This window comes from Ochotona princeps, chromosome 3 (assembly GCF_030435755.1).
Source record: "Ochotona princeps isolate mOchPri1 chromosome 3, mOchPri1.hap1, whole genome shotgun sequence".
Lineage (NCBI taxonomy): Eukaryota > Metazoa > Chordata > Mammalia > Lagomorpha > Ochotonidae > Ochotona > Ochotona princeps.
Window position 1 is genome coordinate 94,853,907 of NC_080834.1, and position 18,424 is coordinate 94,872,330.

Below are 18,424 nucleotides of genomic sequence, written 5' to 3' on the forward strand. Positions count from 1 at the left end.
ACACACACACAGTGAGAGAGTGAATGAGAGAGAGAGCTTCTGTATGCTGATTCACACTCAGATGACTGCAGTGGCCAGACCCATAATTTGAAGAAATCATTTTATATTACTCTGTTTGAATATGTATGTGCCCAGTAAGAATCAGGTAAATGCAAGGTAATTTACTCAAAATGGTATTGATTGTTTCCTCCCCATCTTCTTTTTCTGTCCCTTCAGCTCTCTTCAATCTAATTCCCGTGGGCCTTCGTGTGGTGGCCATCCAAGGGGTGAAGGCCAGCCTCTATGTGGCCATGAATGGCGAAGGCTATCTCTACAGCTCAGTAAGTACCCGTGTGTGTGTGTGTGTGTGTGTGTGTGTGTGTGTGTGCGTGTGTGTGTGTGTGTTGAAGCAATGTTTGTATCTTCAGATTCAGGGTTTTTTTTTTTTAGTTACTTTGATTGATTTACAATTTAGAATGTTGAAGAGCATTTCCTGTTGAATGAGAAAGTGCCAGTTACTCTCTGTGAGCTATAAATTCTCACATCTGGCTGTCACTTTAGAAGATACACTGTTTTTTGAGTCTTACCTCTCTTTCATTCAAAGAATTAGACCTTTTTTCTCTCTTATCACCTCAAATTCAAGCACAGAGCAAAATTTAAGAAGAAATTTTTTGTCAATTTGTTTGTGAATGTTGTAGGTTTCATTTAGGGGATCAAACTGTAGATGGTGATCATGTTTCTATTTAATAAATTGGTATACTACCTAATACACACTATTCTTTGAGTAATTTAAAAGCACCGAGTTTATGCAATGAGCTCTGGATTTTGAGGCAGGGATGTACAGGCTGTACTTTCATTTCAGTTACTATTTAGATAGTTGACAGGCTAATCACCTACAGTCTTTGAGTGAAGTTCTAGACCTTCGAAATGGAAATATTGAACACCACACTGAAATCATTTTAAGATCATTGGGTGTGTTACTAGCACTGTCTTGCTCTCAAAAGCATATTTAATGTATTGAAAGAAAATAAATGCACTAGATGTTATATATATGTAAGTTTTGTGTTTTCATAATGGCATGGCTTATGTGTGGTTCATGAAAAAATCCTTGAAAATAATGATTTCAGATTTCAGCCCTTAGTTTCTATGATCTCAGTAGGTAACACAAAGTTGTTTAGTAGGTTCATATGACCCTCCATTCTAATGTAGTTAATAAATATTTTTTATTAATCTGTTTCAATATTAAATTAAACAAATCAATAGAGCATTATACTTGCTTATTATTGAGACATCTGTCATTCATAACGGAAAGCTTAAGTTACTATTTTAGTCCTAAAATATTCAAATTTGAATGTGTGTGTGTGTGTATATATATATATATATTCTATATATGTACATGTACTTGACAGTTTCTTATTAAAATAACATTTAAAGATACATACAGCTTCAGTTATAGTCAAGAAGTTTCATTCTTAATTCATCATAGTTCTAACAGTTCTTAAAATATTATCATTGTCAGTTCATTTTGAATGTATATTAAAATAAGAAAAAGAGCAAGTTCTAGCTAGTCACTCTTTTACAAATTATTTTGAATGCATTAAAAATAAATCATAGAGGCAATCTTACAGTAGTATTAATTTTAGGATTGAATCAGTGATCATACAAGCAGGTAAAGACTATCTGGTATCTACTTAAATGGTCATAATTCGTGGCGTTGTGGTTCCAAACTGTAGAGTTGCAGAGTTTAGGATGTGATTTTCAGCTGCTTTCCATAAGCCCAGGAAGACAACTCTGATAACAGTATTTTTAGCAGTAGATGAGTGTGCATGTGTGTGTGTGTGCGTGTGTACGTGTGCATGTGTGTAGGGGGTGAAGCAACAAGGAGGAGTGAAGATATCTCCTCTGCAGGCTGTTTGTAGGGGCATTTTTCTGTTCTTGCCTAGAGCTGGATTTAAGACCCAGGAAGCTGGAGCTCAACAGGAAGGGTTATAAGAAACTCTTGGCTAGATAATTTTACTGCAGGAGCTCTTTGTAATTGAGATGGCACTTGTGTAAATGCATGAATCAGTTTTGGGATCACTTGTTTTGGGACTTAAATTTCTGTTCTGTCTCCATGGACAGCAATCTTGTCTCATGCCAGGACTCATCACTCTTCCCCCTACTGTGCTGTCATGAAGGCACAAGACACTGTCTTCCTATAGCTACATGGGTTGTGAGAGCCTAACTTGCAGAGTTACCCCCTTTCTGGATAGAACTAATGGATATAAAACCTGCTTTCTAATTTTAAACAAGAAGTGTAGGCCTGGAACGTTTTTTGCTGAAGGATTAAAAGAGGCCATTAGTAGGTAGACAGACCTGAAAGAGAACTGGGTGTGAGAGATACCATCACAACTTTTATTGCTGCTTATTGGGGCTCTGCATCCCAGCTGGGGAACAAAGCCTTATGCAAAGTTAAAAACCCGTTGTTACGCTCTGATTTTTAAGCTGTTTTTACATATAATAATACAATGAAATCATTTGCAAAGCAATTTTTTATTTCATGTAAAACTGTGGTTGCCAGCACATGGGTGATTTGGGTCCCTTGGTGGAAGGGAAAGTGAAGGGGCAAGCTAATGAGGTCCTAAAAAAGATAATTCAGAGTTCAAGAGAAATTTACACACAGCATCAATTACCTATTTTGTTTGTACTTAGGCTAGAAATTTCACTCCCTGTTTCTGGTTTCTCCTGATTCATCGAGAGAAAGGGAAAGAATCTTAATGATGGAATGATTGCTAGGTCACATTGAAGCTAAGTTTTTTTTTTTTTAAGATTTATTTATCTTTATTGTAAAGTCAGATATACAGAGAGGAGAGACAGAGAGGAAGATCTTGCATCTGTTTTTTCTCTCCTCAATGCGGCTGCAATGGCAGGAGCTGAGCCAATCCGAAGCCAGGAGCACAAAGCCTCTTATGGGTCTCCCACACAGGTGCAGGGTCCCAAGGTTTTGGGCTATCCTTGAATGCTTTCCCAGCCACAAATAGGGAGTGGAATGGGAAGCGTAGCCACCGGCATTATAACTGGCGCCCATATGGGATCCTGCCGCGTTCAAGGTGAGGATTTTAGCTGCTAGGCTACCGAGTCAGGCCCAAACCTAAGTTTTAAGATCTGTTCTAGAAAGTGTGTGTGTGTGTTTGTTGTTGCTGCTGTTGTTGTTTTTTATTTTTTAATCGATGTGACTTTAATCCACAAGCATTTGATGAGATTACTAATATGCTTGGATTTGTTTCTAGTAATGTAGTTTTTAGGTTTTTAAAATATCTAAATAACTTTTCTGCTGAGTTACTGAAGTTTCTATCTGTTGTGAAAACTCTTCTGCTCATTTGTAACCTTTGGTTGTAGTTTTGAAAGTCTTGATTCTTAGTTGTAAGAAACATACATCAGTACATAGTCTACTAAATATTGTTAATGCTTCTGTCTTTCTAACAAAGAGTTTAGGGAATCTTAGGCTGTTTGTTTGCTTAGTACATACTATTGCCCTTCTTACCAATCTGATTATTTGTACTTTAAAAATAAAATCAGAGGCAGGCATAGAGCCCAGTCGTTAAGGAATTCAGGTATCTGTGATCCATATTAGGGAGCCTGGTTTCCATCCTGACTTAAGCTTCTCTTAACTTCCCAGATTTTGAGTGTCAACAGAAGTGGTTCAAGTAATTGGACTACTGCCACCCCTGTAGAAGAAGGCATAGAATTCCCAGATTCTAGATTTGGCCCTATCCCAGAGTTGGCTCTTGAGAGCATTTGATATGAGACAGGAGCATGGGAATTATCTCTCATCTGTCTTACTGGATCTAAAATAAACAAACTTTACAAATCAACAATAAAAAAAAATCTAAAGTGATGAGAATGGCAATTTCATAACAATGATTAGATTAATGATATTTTGGCAGGCTGATTTATTTATATGAAAATGAGAATTACAGAATGTGAGAGAGTGAAAGAGAAAGGGAGAGAGGCATAGAGAGAGTGAAAGAGAGAGAGAGAGAAAGAGAGAGAGAAAGAGGAAAAAGAACTTTCTATTGATTTACTTCTGTTAAGGCCACAATGGACAGATCTGGGCTAGAACAAGGATGGGAGCTGGAAGCTTCATCTAGTTCTCTGTTTGATAACAGAGACCTGAGTACTAAGATCCACCCTCTGGTGCTTCCCAGGCCACTGACTGTGAATTGGATCAGGATTGGAGCAGCCAGGACACACTAGTACCCAATAGGGCTGTCACTGTAGCAGAAGGCAGCTTACCTTGCTCTACCACACTACTCTCCCCAAATTAACAATTTTTTAAATAATTCTATGGTAATATTTATGCTTGTGTTTAAAATATGGTCACCCAGAGTCTTATGTTTTCTTTTAAATTAAATGATTATTTTGTGTATAAATGTTGGCTTTATTTCATTTGGAATTCATGCAATTTTTTTCTTTCATTTGCACTCTCATTATGATTCCAATGGTTGTAAAATTCAGAGTACATCAATGTTTCCTAAGCAATTGAAAAAATAATGTTCTACTGTCTTCTCTGACATCTGTTGTTGACTATTAGAAGTTTTTTTGCCACTTTAATATTCCTTCTTTTGCAGGGAACTTTTATGGAAAGGTTTACACAATTTTTATATTCCATGTTTTGAAATACACTATAATGGCTACCTATAAATGGATATTTTCTTGTTAGCTATTTGGAATGAACTTTTAGCGCAAAGAATCATATTTCTTCAAATCTAGATGTAGTTAACTGTAAACTTTTATACATTTAATTTAAATTTCCAGTCTCTTATAGTCACATTAAGCCATGACTTCCGCATCAATATGTCTTTTACATAAAATAAATAAGCTTTTTAGAAGAAGACTATTTCAAGCTTCCTCTCCCTGAATATTACTGAAATTAGGGCCAAGGTTCAGTTACTCCTTGGGAGGCTCCTTTCTGTGGCTGCGTCTTGGTCAACTCTGACAGCATCATTTTTATTCCAGTCTAAGAGTGGGGGCAGGAAAACTCTATCTAAGCCCTGATGTCAGCAGGCTCTTCATTCTGGTCTTCCTTTTCTAATGAAAAGTTGATATTTCCATTGACCAGTGATACAGAAACTTTGGATGATACCACTTGCTTCAGAAACTTAAAGTCTGACCTGGTTCCAGTGGCAGCTTGCTCGGTGTTTTGTTTCTGTTTCATAGAGACACTTAGCTTATTTTGACCTGAGTATGTTCTATAAACTTTACATTTTTGTATTTTATTCATCATTGCTATGGGATTGAACAGAGGGAGTATATTGTAGCTGGAATCCATGATGCCATTTTTCTTTTTTACTTGTAGTAAAACAGCAACAACAACAACAAAAACAAAAATTAAAAACCACACAACTCAGAATTTATTGTCTTTGCTTTTAAACATACATTATGACAGTGGTAAGCATGTGCACTTTGTTGTTTCACACGTATCTGGAATGTTTTTCTTCTTGCAAAACTGAAATTCTGTAACCCATGAAACAGCAGCACCTGTTTTCCTACTCAATCCAGCTCTCATTTCACTTATTTCTCGGTTGGATTGGATTATATACTTCATGTGAATGCAGTCAGGTAGAATTTGTCTTATTTTGTGACTTGCTTAGTTCACTTAGCATAATACTTCAATGTTTATCCATGCTATAGTAAGTGACGGGACTTTCTTGTTTTCTAAAGCTTAATACATGCCTGTTGTATCTAAGATTTTATTTTAGTTAAAGTGCACTGTAACACATACACTGCAGTTTATCTATTCATTTTGCAACTTATATTTTGGTTATATATATTGATCACACCTTGGCTATGTGATGAGTGCTGCAATGAATAGGAGTGCACAAATATCGCAGAACTTATTTTTAGTTATTTTAGAAATATACTTAGAAGTGGGTTCGTTGGGTCACATTGTAAAACTATTTTAATTATATTTAAGAACTGCCATATAATTTTTGTAGTGATTATGTCATTTTACATTCCAGTCAGTGGTATACAATACTTAAACTTTCTCCATTTCCTAGTTCTGATTTGTTATTTTTCTTTCTTTACTTTTACTTCTTAGAAAATGATCATCCAAACTGGTGTAAGATTATTTCCCATCATGGTTTTTCCTTACGATTCAGATAGTTAGAAATTTGTGTATTTTCTTAAAAATATATCCAGTTTCTTTGTTCATTTTTAATTAAGTCATTTGAATTTTGTTATTGAGCTGTAGAAACGCTTTATAATTCTGGATATTAATCTATTACCAGATACATGATTCGCAAATATTTTATTCTATTCTGTAGTTTGTTTTTTAAATAGATTGATTGTTTCCTTTTTTGTGTGAAGTTTTTTTTAAGTTTGATATAATGCTATTTGTCTATTTGCTTTGTTGCCAGTTTTGATATCCTTTCCAGAAAATCAGTATCAGAGAGAGGAATCATGATACAATTTCCCTGTGTTTATTTTCTAGGTATTTTATAATTTATTGTTTAATATTTAGGTTTTTAGTTCATTGTGAATTAATTTTTGTGCATGATATTCGGTAAAATTACAATTTATTCTGACAGAAGTTTGATAAAATTTTAAAGATTTAGTTTCCAGGTATTAATGGAACAAGTTGCATGCAGTAATTGGACAACCTACTGTGATGATAGAGGTTAATGTTTTACTAGTGGTCTTATAAATCACTTCACAAATATTGCTTTATTTTCACAACTAAGCTCAAAAAAATCTAAAATGTATTCATCATATAGTTATTGAAAATATATCATATATGAGGTGCCAAACTATACTGAGCACAGAAAGGTACATAAAAAAGCTCCTTATCTTTTTAAAGTTTCAATTTATTATGCTAATTAGCTGTTGTGAAAGTTTGGCCAATAACAATGTTATAGAGCACAATTCTTACACCTACACTTACAACATTGACTATAAGTTTGGGAGGTTCACAAGCCATTTTCTAGTTTGATGAGTTACTACAGTAACTCCCAGAACTCACTGAAACTGTTGTTAGTATACATATGGTGGAAGTTTATTATGGGGAAAAGATATGGATTAAAATCATTCAAGGGAAGAAGCTCATGGGACAAACAATGTAGAGCTTCTATTGTCCTCCTACAGAATTGAGTTGTATTTATTACTCTTCTGATATTAGCATGTGACAGCACACAAGGAGTATTACCAACTCAATGCTCAACCTCCATGATAAAGAGTTTTTATTGGGTGATCCATTACATAGGCCCATTGATTTCCCACATGACTGATTTTAGTGTATAGATAGATTGATATTAAGTGAGCCACAGCTTTCCCCTAACTGACTTTGACTTAGTATATGTTCTTTAGGGGAAAAAAAGTTGATACCCTGAAGTAATGGCAGACCTTGCCTGTTTTGGGGCAAGGTTTAATTTTTATGTGCACACACAAATAACCAATTGAAGTAGAAGCAGTACTCCATTAATGTACTACTCTAATTCCTGTCCATATTCTCTCCTCGTGATCTAACATGTTTATTCTTGTACAAGTTTGGAAGAAGGAAAGACTAATTTAAAAAAGGTAATGATAACTTCTGGCACAGCACTTGGGAAATCAAAATTTAACCCAGTAGTTTGCACAACTTGGGAGCCTTGTTATTGCAGCTGAAGAAAAAAATAATGATACTTATAAGGAATGTGTTTTGAGTAATTAATGATGTGTCTAGAATTTGTGACTAAGCAAAATCCTTTTGCTGATTATAATAATTTGGTGAACTTTGTTTCAGTGATTTATAATAAAGTATTTTCCATAGGTTCATTTTTTGTGACTACAGCTGTTATTTGTTTAGTTTATAAACTTCCACATCTGAATTAGTTAATGTATTAACTAATGGAGATTTTTTTAACTGAAGGATAAACTAAAATCAAATGATAAGCACACATTTTTATTTGAACACTGCCTTAATCCATGCTAACTACAGTTGAAGCTAAGTCAGTGATAAAGTTAGCCATTACAGTCTAGCTATATTATTATGAGTAAGTGATATTATAAATTGTCATCAGAGAAGTTGTAACAATGACAGTCATAGCAGCAGTCTTAATGACTATGCTGGTACAAATAACATATTGTTTAACCTTTATGGTTTATGAAAGACTTTTAGACTCATACCTAGTTTTTACAACATTTCTGGGAGGAAGAATATGAATGAACTGTTAGTTATTGGTGAAAATCTAAGACTCAGAGAGATTGTTAACTTAAACCCATCCTAGTATGTGAGGGAACCAGAAGTTAAACGTAGGTCTTAACTTCAAAAACCGTGAGTTTTTCATGTCAAACTGTCCTTGGTGTTATAGATAATGGAATATTCACATTACCCACAGTTTCTTTTTTTGTTGTTTGTTTTCTCTGTACAGTCATACAATTTGACTCATTTGACTCTTGAAATTACTCTGATATCAGTTTAATGGTAATAGATTGACTGGAAATCAAGTTAATAAAATGATGTCACTTGCTATAGGTGAAGGTTCAGATAAAGGAACTTCTAATTCAACATCCATTCCTTTATTCAACATTGATTCTGTTTTTCTGTTAAAGATGAACCTCTTTATACTGTTACAGTGTTGTATCTAAAGCATATTTCTTTGGAAATCAGGGTGGCCTATCATCTTATTTGTGATGGGTTTTGTCTGAAACATCAGTGACAATATAGCGAAAATGAAGGAGGGGTTCCTTCAGTGCTGTAGTTGTATTGCACCATGTATAATTCCGTATTTTACTCTGCCCATACAGACAATGTTATGGTTGTGATACAATACTGCCTTATAATGAAAACTGAGTCAAGAGTTACTGAGAACAAGAGGCAATCTCTAAAGCAGAAGAAAGGAGAAAGCCACTAATAGGACTATCAAGAAAAACCTTTTTATACCCACCAGGTGATTGAGAGGAGTGTTTTGTTCATTTGAAAGTGAGATGAATTAAGAGATAAAGGGACAACAATTTCCCATTTCCTTTTTCCCTCCCCAAACGTCTGCAAAAGGCAGATCTCTGACCAGCTAGATCAAAGCTGGAGCCAGGGACTCAATCCAGCTCTCTTACGAAAGTGGCAGGGACCCAAGTATGTGAGCCATCATCTATTATTTTCCAGTGTGCTCATTAAGGAGGAAACTAGAATTTAAAAGCAGAGCCGAAGTTTGAACAAAGGCAAACCAATATGGTTTATGGCTGTCCCAAGCAGTATCTCACATGCCATGTCAAACACCTACCCCAGAAACTGTATTATATTGTACTTTTTAAATTATTTTTGCTTCTCCAATATCATAGATGTTCAAATTTTCCCATCACTCATGATATAATAATTTTTTTCACAATTTGCAGTAAATATAATCTAAATAGCTGTATATCCCCTTCCTTTTCATAGAATTGTTCCCATGCTCCTTACTGTTAGGGGCATGTCTAAGGTAGACAGATATCTCTAATAGCACTGGGAAATTCCCATGGAAAGGCATCTGCTGAAATTTTGTTGAATGAGTTAGTGGACGCATTACACAGTTTAATTCTGACAGCGATCCACTAGCTCTCTTGTCTTGGTGTTCTATGTGATAACTTTTATGGTCGTGACTATTTATTTTCCAATTTACTTACTATGTCACATTAAATGGGATGTGACTGTTTTGTTCCTCAGTAGTAAGTGGTTTAGTTTAATCGCACATCTTTAAAATGTAAAATGTTAATATCTAATATTTCAGCTTCAAGCTGGTTTTAATTGTGAAAATTAGCAGATGCGTTAGTAGTCACTTTTTTACTGAAAAGTAAAAATAAGATTTGGTTTCTTCTCTGAGCACACTAATGAGAAACTTTGGTTGAATCATTTGCAAATGATAACAACTTTATGCCCTTTTTTTGTTTACATCTTTCCACAAGGCAAATAATGCAACAGGTGATCATGATGCCAAAATTTTTAGGTTCTGGTCCTTGAGCAATCACTGAATCAGACAGTATTAAGCACTGTTACACAATGTGAATTTAATAAAACAATTCGAGTTTGAATCATAATTGTATAAATGAATTCTGTTGTGGAAAAATTGAAAAAGGTATTTACTATTTTAGACTCAGTTTTCTTCTATGTCAGATGGGGATAATGATGATAATGCTTGCCTTGTAAGATTATAGGGAGAATGAAAAGGAAAGACACATCTAAAGCCCTATCTAAAAAGTCAACCACATCTAAAGAATCAATCAGCACTTACTGTAAACAGCAGTTTAAGCAACAATGGATTCTGATCTTCACCATCTATCCACAAAGTTTATGTAGGGCGACCCTTAGTTTCAGGAGTGTTCGCAAATCCGTATCAATCAGGATTTGTTATAAAATGTTTCTCATCTACTTAGAGACAATTACTTTCAACCCCAAGATTCATGCTTAATGGAAGTTGCCATTTTAAAAACAACTGGGGAGAGACTCGCAAGATGGCCGACATAGGAGGAAGACTGTGAGAGAGCTCACAGACAGAGAGGGCTAGAACGCGACAAAAGCGTAAGTGGAGCAGCATAGAACTACAGGGAGAAGAACGTGAAGTTCCCTGGACAGTGTGGAGCCAAAAAAATCCACACAACTCGGAAGAGCAACCAGGGAAAAACAAAGCAAAGGACAGGGAAGACGACTTTCCGCTCCTGACCTGCTGAGTCACCTCTGAGGGCAGACGCTGAAAGCCGCCGAACCCACCCAAAGACCGACCTGAAGACGCTGTGGCCGTGAGGACCGGAGGTGATTGGGACCCGCTGGCATCTGCTCACCCTGGTCACCAGGACTCGCCAGGACCTGCCCCGCTGCGGACACCAGGACCCTGAATCACCGGGACCCGCCGGCATCTGCCCACCCTGGTCGCCAACCCCCGGGACCTGCACCAGCCGCAGCCTCCAGGCTCCATCGCGACCCGCGCGGAGACCAGCAACGGACGCAGCAGTCGGGAGACGCACTGGCGGCCAGGATTCCCACCAGAGGAAGAGGCAGACTGCAAGAACCTGAGGTTTGAGTGAGTTGGGTGGGGACAGTGGTGGGTTGGAGGCTTCGGGAGTTGGCCCCCCAGGGGCACGGACAGAGCCTGAACACAATTGGCCTCCCCGCCCCTCCCCCCCCCCCCCAGGCTCCAGCCTCTAGAGACACAGGGCGAGTGCCTTGAGACTGCCAAAACTGTGTCTGGGAGAAAGGCAAAAGGCACACTGGATACTCCCCTGTGCCTTTGCGGTGTGGCACTCAGCTGGGCGGTGCTATCCCACAGGAACCCAAGCACGCCTCTGGGCTGGGCAGTTCCCTGCTAGCGCAGGGGCGGTCGGTCCCCTGCAAGTGCTGGGGTGGGCGGACCTGCGCAGGAGGCGTTTCCAGAGAGCACCTGGAACACGCCCTATAGTCCCTTGCTCCGAGCCCTGTGATCCAGTAAACAGGGTGCGCGCACAGAGAGTGCCTTCACTCCCCCACGCCCTGTGGTAGCATACCTGTAGGGGACGAGCTGAGAGTGTGCTTTGAATCCGCTGGGCCCTGGAAGAGGCGCCCTGAGGTCCAGTGTTCTGGAGACGCACCAAAAGTGCCTTGAAAATTCCCACACCCTGCTACTCCACGCCTGCAGACTCCGATCTCTACAGGATAGTGCTTGGAGACCCCTCAGCACACTGGTGCCTAGGTCTCTCAAAAAAGAAACACTAACACAATGGGAAGAAATACCAGAAAAGGTAATGATCCAGATGAGAGTGCCAACACCCTACCAATAAAGGATCGAAAGCCAATGTCTATTTCGGAGATGCGAGATGAAGACATAGAAGATCTACCAGACAAGGAATTCAAAAAAATAATGTTAAAATATGTCAGAGACAATGAGAAGAATTGGGAGGACTTCAAGGAATTCAAGAACCACATAGCCTCAGAAATACAACAAATGAAAAGTAAAATCCTTGACTTAGAGCACAAAATTGAGAGCCTAACCAACAGAACAAATACAGCAGAAGAGAGGATCTCTGAAACGGAAGACACACAAAACGAACACACCCAGTTCATGAAACAGCTGGAGACAAGTCTGAACAAAGCCAATAAGACCATACAAGAAATGAAAGACAACCTCAGAAAATCAAATATTAGGATTATTGGCCTTCCTGAAGGAGCGGAAAAAGAATCAGGAATGCAAATGGTGCTCGACGAAATTATACAGGAAAACTTTCAAAACACTTGGAACATGAATCCAGCTCAAATCCAGGACGGTCAGAGGACTCCCAGCAGATATGACCCAAAGCGATCTTCACCCAGACATATGGTGCTCAAGTTCCACTCCAACGAAGACAAAGAAAGAATCCTGAGACAAGTACGAAGCAGAGAAAAGATCACATACCGGGGAAAACCAATCAGGATCACGGCTGACTTTTCTGAAGAGACCTTACAAGCAAGAAGAGAATGGACAAAGATCTTCCAAATCCTGAATCAGAACAACTGTCAACCAAGAATATTGTACCCAGCAAAGATCTCATTCGTATTTGAGAACGAAATCAAATACTTCCACAGCAAAGAGAAATTAGAAGAATATGCCAGCACAAAACCAGCTCTACAAAATCTCCTTAGAAATGCACTAATTCCAGAAAAAAAGGAGGTGAATCATAAGCAAAGATGGCAAACAGGAAGGTCTCCCCACTAAAGTCCACACAAGGAAGGGCAATAACACAGATATCAACACCCACAAAAACAAGTATGGCAGGGCAAAATCACAACCTCTCAATTTTAACTCTCAACACAAATGGCCTGAACTCACCAATCAAAAGGCATAGATTAACAGAATGGATTATCAAACAGCACCCAACTATCTGTTGCCTACAAGAGACACATCTAACCAGAAGAGATTCAAAGAAGCTGAAAGTGAAAGGTTGGAAACAGATATTTCATGCCAATGGACGAGAAAAAAAGGCTGGGGTAGCTGTCTTAATTTCAGATGATGTGGACTTCAATCTGACACACATCAAAAAGGACAGGGAAGGACATTATATATTGGTGAAGGGACTGATCCATCAGGAAGTAATTACCATTGTGAACATATATGCACCAAATTCAAACGCACCTAGCTACGTGAAGCAATTACTCACGGACTTAAGGGGAGACATAGATATGCACACAATAATAGTGGGTGATCTTAACACCCCACTAACAACTATAGACAGATCAACAAAACAAAAACTCAACAAAGAAACAACAGAACTCATACAAACAATAGAACAACTGGACTTGGTTGACATTTATAGAATTTTTTACCCTAAGGCCACAGATTATACATTTTTTTCAGCAGTACATGGCACCTTCTCCAGGATCGACCACATGATAGGACACAAAGCAAACCTAAATAACTTCAAAAAGATAGGAATCATACCATGTACCCTCTCAGACCACCACGGAATGAAGCTGGAAATCAGCAATTCAAACTGCCCCAGGAAATACAGAAACTCTTGGAGGCTGAACAATATGCTACTAAACGAACAATGGATCAGAGAAGAAATTAAAGATGAGATCAAAAAATTTATGGAAACCAATGAAAACTCTGACACAACATTCCAAAATTTGTGGGACACTGCCAAAGCAGTGCTACGGGGTAAACTCATCGCAATTGGAGCTCATGTCAAGGCCCAAGAGAGGCGCCAAATACAGGAACTAAACACACACCTCCAGGAACTGGAAAAACAACAGCAGAAGAGCCCCACACACAATAGGAAACAAGAAATCATCAAAACAAGGGAGGAAATCAACCAGATAGAAATAAAAAAAACCATACACAAAATCAATGAATCAAAAAGCTGGTTTTTTGAGAAGATAAACAAGATAGACACTCCACTGGCCCGACTGACAAAGAAAAAACAAGAGAAGGCAAGAATTAACAGCATCAAAGATGAAAAAGGCAACATAACAACAGACACCGCATCCATTAAGGCCATAATCAGAAATTACTACAAAGCACTGTACTCCAACAAATCAGAAGATCACCAAGAAATGGAAAAGTTCTTAGACTTCTACCACTTGCCAAAACTTAGCCCAGAGGCAACAAACGACCTGAACAAACCCATAACTGAAGTAGAGATTGAATCAGTGATTAAAGACCTCCCAACAAGGAAAAGCCCAGGCCCAGACGGCTTCACTCCAGAATTCTACAAAACATTCCGAACAGAGCTGACCCCAATCCTCTACAAACTCTTCAAAACAATAGAAAAAGAGGCAACCCTTCCAAACTCATTCTATGAAGCCAACATTACCTTAATCCCAAAACCAGACAGAGAACTAACAGAGAAGGAAAACTACAGACCTATCTCTTTGATGAACATTGATGCTAAGATTCTCAACAAAATCCTAGCCAACAGAATTCAAAAACACATCAGACAGATCATTCATCCAGATCAAGTAGGATTCATCCCTGGAATGCAGGGATGGTTCAACATTCGAAAATCTATAAATGTGATACACCACATCCAAAAACTGAAAAACAAGAATCACATGATAGTATCAATAGATGCGGAAAAAGCTTTCGACAAAATCCAACATCACTTCCTACTAAAAACCCTAACCAAGGTAGGCATAGATGGAAAAATCCACAACATAATTAAAGCAATATATGAAAAACCCAACGCCAGCATCATACTGAATGGAGAAAAGCTGGAACCCTTCCCACTGAGATCTGGAACAAGACAGGGATGTCCACTTTCTCCACTACTATTCAACATAGTCCTAGAGGTACTCGCTGAGGCCATAAGACAAGAAAAAGAAATCAGAGGAATCCAAATGGGAAACGAAGAAGTCAAGCTCTCACTATACGCAGATGATATGATTCTTTATGTAGAAGAGCCAAGAGACTCAATACAGAGACTGCTAGAACTTGTACGAGAGTTTGGTAGAGTGGCAGGGTACAAAATTAATGAACAAAAATCAACAGCCATAGTGTATGCGAACAGCCCCAAGATGGAAAAAGACTTAACCAGCAAGATACCATTCAAAATAACAGAGAAAAGTATGAAATATCTGGGAATAAATCTAACCAAAAATGTAGAAGACTTATTTGAAGAAAACTACAATCTGCTTAAAAAAGAAATTGAACAAGACCTCAAAAGATGGAGTAATATCCCATGCTCCTGGATAGGTAAAATCAATATCATTAAAATGTCTATACTGCCAAAAGCAATATATACATTCAACGCAATCCCAATCAAATTGCCCAAAACATTCTTTATGGAACTGGAAACAATGATCCAAAGGTTCATCTGGAAGCACAAAAAACCACGGATAGCTAGAACTATCCTGAAGAACAGGAAGTTAGCAGGGGGAATCACAGTTCCGGACCTCTGGACATACTATAGGGCAGTGGTTATCAAAACAGCGTGGTACTGGCACAAAGATAGAGAGGAAGATCAATGGAGCAGAATAGAAACGCCAGAAGGAAACCCACACAGATACAGCCAAATAATCTTTGACAAAAAGACAAACGACAACCCAGGCAAATGGGAAGGTATGTTCAATAAATGCTGCTGGGACAACTGGTTGATAGCCTGCAGAAACAAAAAAATAGATCCACATCTCTCACCATACACTAAGATCAGATCTAAATGGATAACAGATCTAAACCTACATCCAGAAACCTTCAAACTTTTGGAAGAAAATGTTGGAAACACACTGGAACACTTAGGGGTAGGCCCTCACTTCCTAAAAAAGACTCCAGATGCAGTAGAAATCAAGACCAAAATAAACAATTGGGACCTCATCAAACTAAGAAGCTTCTGTACAGCTAGAGAAACAATCAACAAAGTAAAAAGGCAACCCACAGAATGGGAGAAGATCTTCGCACACGACATAGGTGATAGAGGGCTAATATCCAGAATATACAAAGAGCTACAAAACAACCAAAATGTCAAAACAAACAAGCCACTCAAGAAATGGGCACGGGAAATGGGCAGACACTTCACAAAGGAACAAACCCAAATGGCAAATAAACATATGAAAAAATGCTCAAGTTCCCTGGCAATAAGGGAAATCCAAATTAAAACATCAATGAGGTACCACCTAACGCCAGTAAGACTGGCCCACATGAATAAAAGCACCAACGACACTTGTTGGCGAGGTTGCGGGGAAAAGGGAACCCTACTCCACTGCTGGTGGGGCTGCAGGCTGGTACAGCCTCTATGGAAATCAGTATGGAGAATATTCAAACAACTCAAATTCAACATACCGTATGATCCAGCAATAGCACTCCTAGGAATATATCCAGAACACTTGTTCTATGAGAAACCAACATGTACTCCTATGTTCATAGCAGCACAATCAGTAATTGCAAAAACATGGAAACAACCAAAATGCCCATCAACAGAGGATTGGATAAGAAAGCTTTGGTTCATCTACTCCATGGAATACTACTCAGCTATTAAAAAAAACAAAATGCAGTTCTTTGTGGCCAAATGGGCCAAACTGGAAACCATAATGCTAAGGGAAATGAGCCAATCCCAAAAGGTTAAATACCACATGTTTGCCTTGATTTAAGATGATATGATGTTATGTATAACATGTTATGTTTTGAATGTTATATGTTGTGTATAAACTGAAATTGAAGTATAGGTGAGGTGGTCACAGAAGGTGGCTGGGAACCCGCATTTACTTTTAACATATTGGTTACTCATTACTATGTCAATTAATTCCATAATGATGTAAATTTTTGCTGATGGTATGTTGGAGCTTTCAATTGACTGGGATGATACTCTGCTGGCTCTGTCATCAGACCAGAGAGGGTATACCTAAGAAACCGTTGAACTTGACGGGACAATAAGATGCTGGACTCTATGTTTGGTATACGCTTGCAATGGGGAAATCTCAACTGAACTTGAGCTGTGGTTATGCAATAAGGTGGAGGAATCCACCATGGTGGGAGGGTTTGGGGAGGGGTGGGGAGAACCCAAGTATCTATGTAACTGTGTCACATAATACAATGTAATTACTGAAGTTAAATAATAAATAATTAAAAAAAAAAAAAAAAAAAAAAAAAAAAAACCGGATTTGGAGCTAAGAGAATAAAAAGTCTGCATAATCATCATAACACTGCAAAGATTTGAGATTCATTCCAACATTAAGAGAATAGGAAGTCTGGGGCAAAAAAAATGGGTGAACCAGGTCTTATTCAAGTGCTTTGAATTTGTGAATGGAGACACGTTTGGAACCAGTTCCAATTCGAAAGGTTCTTGATTCAAGAACAAAAATTGTTCTTTGTGTAAGCCAGCTTTTTTTTTTTCCTTAACCTGATAAACTACTGGAGATGGTTCACTTTGTTAGTAGTTAGGCTTTTCTGAAAGCCTGGAATTTCCTTTACTCTATGTTTCCTGTTGTCCCTGACAGGAAATTATCTAATTATCTTCTAAAAAAGGTTTTTCTTTTGTTATGGATTTCTGGACTAGCTTGATTTCCAGATGACACTCCTTGTCCTTCCTATGTGTCTTACCTTCCTCGCCTCCAAAACCAATATAAAAATAAATAGATCTCATATTTGATGCTCTTGAGTTTATAGCAAGACTGTTTTCAAAAGATATGGCTCAATTACTTTTTCTTTTTTTCCCTTTAGATCACCTAGTTTTGCAAGTTCTGGCCACCTGCCTTCCTGCTATAGAAGCAGCAGGGTTTTCAGTGGAGATTTAATTTTTTATTATTATAGTTGAGTTTTGAATAGCATGGCAATGTCGTGAATCGGAGAGTAGAAGCAAATTATTCTTATAGCCCAGTGTAAAAAAAAGATGTTATGTGGACAGACAGCACTAAAAACTTTAAAGAATCAACATACATATAAGGGATTAGTGATAGGTGTCCAAGTAAAAGTATTTGCGGATATAGACTTACCACAAACATGCCTCATTATCTTCCATTGTGCATCCTGCTGTGTTTTCGGTAAGCATAAAGATTAGTTTGTATTCAAAGTAAGTTAAATCCTAGCAGGTAAGTTGAGAGAAAGGATTGTGCACATTGAAATGTGACATATATTTTAGCCAGCACCAGCAATAAAGAAAGGAATTTTATTTTGAAGACACTGTGAACATCAGTTTCCAAAGGGAGACTATACATCCTGGTCAACCAGAACAGTTATAGCTTATACCTGATGTTGCATTGTAATTAGTGATACTGTACATTTAGTTATCAAGCATCCTATTATAGGTGAGGATGTGGAAAAAGTGGACCACTTACGGATTCTTGATTTGAATGTGTAGTTCTGTGAGCATTAATGAAAACAATATGGAGGTTTCAGTAAAAAGTAGATTTGCCATATGGTACAGAAATGTCACCACCAGAGCGTATACCTGAAAGAATTGAGCACAATATATCAGAGGAAGGTGCGCCATCATGTTCATTGTTCACAATAGCCAAAATTTAGATTCCGCCAAGGTTTCCATATAAGGTAAAGAAGCAAAAGGTATTATATATATAAGG

General features: G+C 37.9%; 1 protein-coding gene across 5 annotated transcripts in view; it reads left to right on the plus strand.

The window, feature by feature from the left end:
• FGF12 (fibroblast growth factor 12) overlaps positions 1-18,424 on the plus strand; it is a 536,096-nt gene that overhangs the window by 368,788 nt on the left and 148,884 nt on the right. For all 5 annotated transcript variants that reach the window (XM_058662113.1, XM_004577790.3, XM_004577789.3 and 2 more), the window contains one exon: positions 217-320. In XM_058662113.1, the coding sequence (XP_058518096.1) occupies positions 217-320 (104 nt within the window). The remainder of the gene's footprint in view (positions 1-216; positions 321-18,424) is intronic.